Source organism: Sinocyclocheilus anshuiensis, unplaced genomic scaffold, assembly GCF_001515605.1.
Source record: "Sinocyclocheilus anshuiensis isolate Anshui unplaced genomic scaffold, SAMN03320099.WGS_v1.1 scaffold1423, whole genome shotgun sequence".
NCBI classification, from domain to species: domain Eukaryota; kingdom Metazoa; phylum Chordata; class Actinopteri; order Cypriniformes; family Cyprinidae; genus Sinocyclocheilus; species Sinocyclocheilus anshuiensis.
Window position 1 is genome coordinate 275,619 of NW_015536552.1, and position 2,012 is coordinate 277,630.

The 2,012-nt window shown below is 37.5% G+C and overlaps 1 protein-coding gene across 1 annotated transcript in view; it reads right to left on the bottom strand.

The window, feature by feature from the left end:
- Positions 1-2,012, bottom strand: part of LOC107701209 (transcriptional enhancer factor TEF-1-like) — a 36,810-nt gene that overhangs the window by 6,686 nt on the left and 28,112 nt on the right. Inside the window, exons 5-7 of the mRNA XM_016503171.1 lie at positions 650-784; positions 481-521; positions 301-356 (exon numbers count right to left, since the gene is read on the bottom strand). Of these exons, the coding sequence (XP_016358657.1) occupies positions 301-356; positions 481-521; positions 650-784 (232 nt within the window). The remainder of the gene's footprint in view (positions 1-300; positions 357-480; positions 522-649; positions 785-2,012) is intronic.

Below are 2,012 nucleotides of genomic sequence, written 5' to 3' on the forward strand. Positions count from 1 at the left end.
CGGTGGCAACAACAATACTACAGCGAGAATCAAAGTTACGCCTTCTTTCTTTGCGTGAACATTTGGGCGGTGTTATGCAAATCTTCCCACACAGTGACATGTGGGGGCGTGTTTAAACGAGGCGTTTTAGGAGGGCGTGGACGAGTCTTAACTTTTATAAAGAATATATCTTTTGGTTTGAGACTTTAGTCTTTGCAACTTTAGGGATCTTATCTATTCACAAACAGCTTGTAACACTCCAAAGAGAAAGGAAAACTTGAAATCGCATCATATGACCCCTTTAAACATGAATATACACACCTGCAATGGCTGTGGCCGTCTGGATAGGGTAATTCTGCTGTGCGAACGGCTTCACACTGAGGAACAACAGAGGTGATTATCACAAGGTGTCATTTTTAGTGAAGAATCTGTTTGTACACGTTTTATTATGTACAAACTCAGCCATGTATATTTAAGTCAATCTAAGTTATATACACTTACTCTTGTGAGGAACCAGGCTGCCCTGTTGACACTTGCCAAATCTAGAAAAGGAGGAAAAAGTATTGCAGTGTTATAGTGTAAAACAATACCAATGCATGATGGGTATATTCTTCTGCTTGTCCTTTAAATGGACACTAATGGTTTTAAAGTGGTCTGGGGCATCTCGTACCCCTGTCGCCACAGGCAAGGTGGGTCGAGGGAGTCCCGCGAGCCCCAGCCGGCTGTGGATGGCCGTGGCCGAGACGATCTGCGCTGAAGACATGGCCGCCATCCTGTTGATCGCATCATTCTTCACGGTCTGGTCCTTCAACGACAGAGAAGATTTAGCTCCTGCACTGTTACTGCTATAAAACCTATTCTTTTATTAGATGAAATAAAATCGAACCCTGGCTCAAGGGCAAAGGGTCTCATAATTTCTTTAAATGAATTAGTCTTCTTAAGACGTGACGCTGTGAAAAATAAATAATGCCCATTTAAACGGCTCTACCATGCTTCACTATACAAGCTAAATGGGAAAATAGTTTTGCCATTGACCTTTGAATCTGAAAATGGAAAATGTTAAAAATGAATAAACTAAAGAACTTCTGTGTCACCTTAATATTTACTTTCTATACAAAACTTAAATAGTTTTATGTAAGCACTGAATACTGCATATAGCAGAGATAAACTGTACGTGAGGAACTCAAAGCTGTAAAAAAAAAGAACTTTATGAGTCAGATACTACGACATGTGAATTGCTTTCAATCGACAAACACTTTAGGCCACCAATATCCCTCAAATGTTGCCGTAACTAGAGAATGCACAGCACGTAAAGCATGTGGTTTGATTTGATTTTATGCACAATGCTGTTGTTTGCTTTTATCATCATCACTCTTAGTTATTTGTTGTGTGGTGATTAATACTCATTTACTTTCATGTTTGTTGACAAACTTATGTGTATAAATACGCCTTATATGTGAGCTCTGTTAAGCAGTCAGCTACAGCGCATGAAAGCAGCAGTCAGACAAACTGTCTGTACTGGAGCGCATATGCTTCAAGAAGAGCCTTTTGTATCATCATAGAAACTGCCAAATTAAATGAGTAACCAATCCTATTCCCGCTCTTTCTCCCTTGGCAAAAGCACCACAATAAAAAAAGAAGAAAGAAAGAAAAAGAAAAAATTAATCAGGGGTTTTGCCAGTGGACTGTCATTCGCTATTTAACCACGAGATGCCACAGCTGCTCAAAATCATGATCCTTTGACATCCTCAGGTCAGCCAATGACAACATCAGCATCAACACACCACTATGCATTATGTTGTGTAGTACAATGACAATTTAGAATTATTGTTATTTTAATACAATATTAAAAGATTGCTTTTTAAAATATATGTAATTATGGGGTCAGAAAGATTTTTTTAAATAAATTAATACTTTTATTTAGCAAAAGCATTTTAAATAGTTTAAAAGTGACAGTAAAAGACATTTATGTCTTTATAATGTTACAAAAGATTTCCATTTCAAATAAATGCTGTTCTTTTAAACTTTCTATT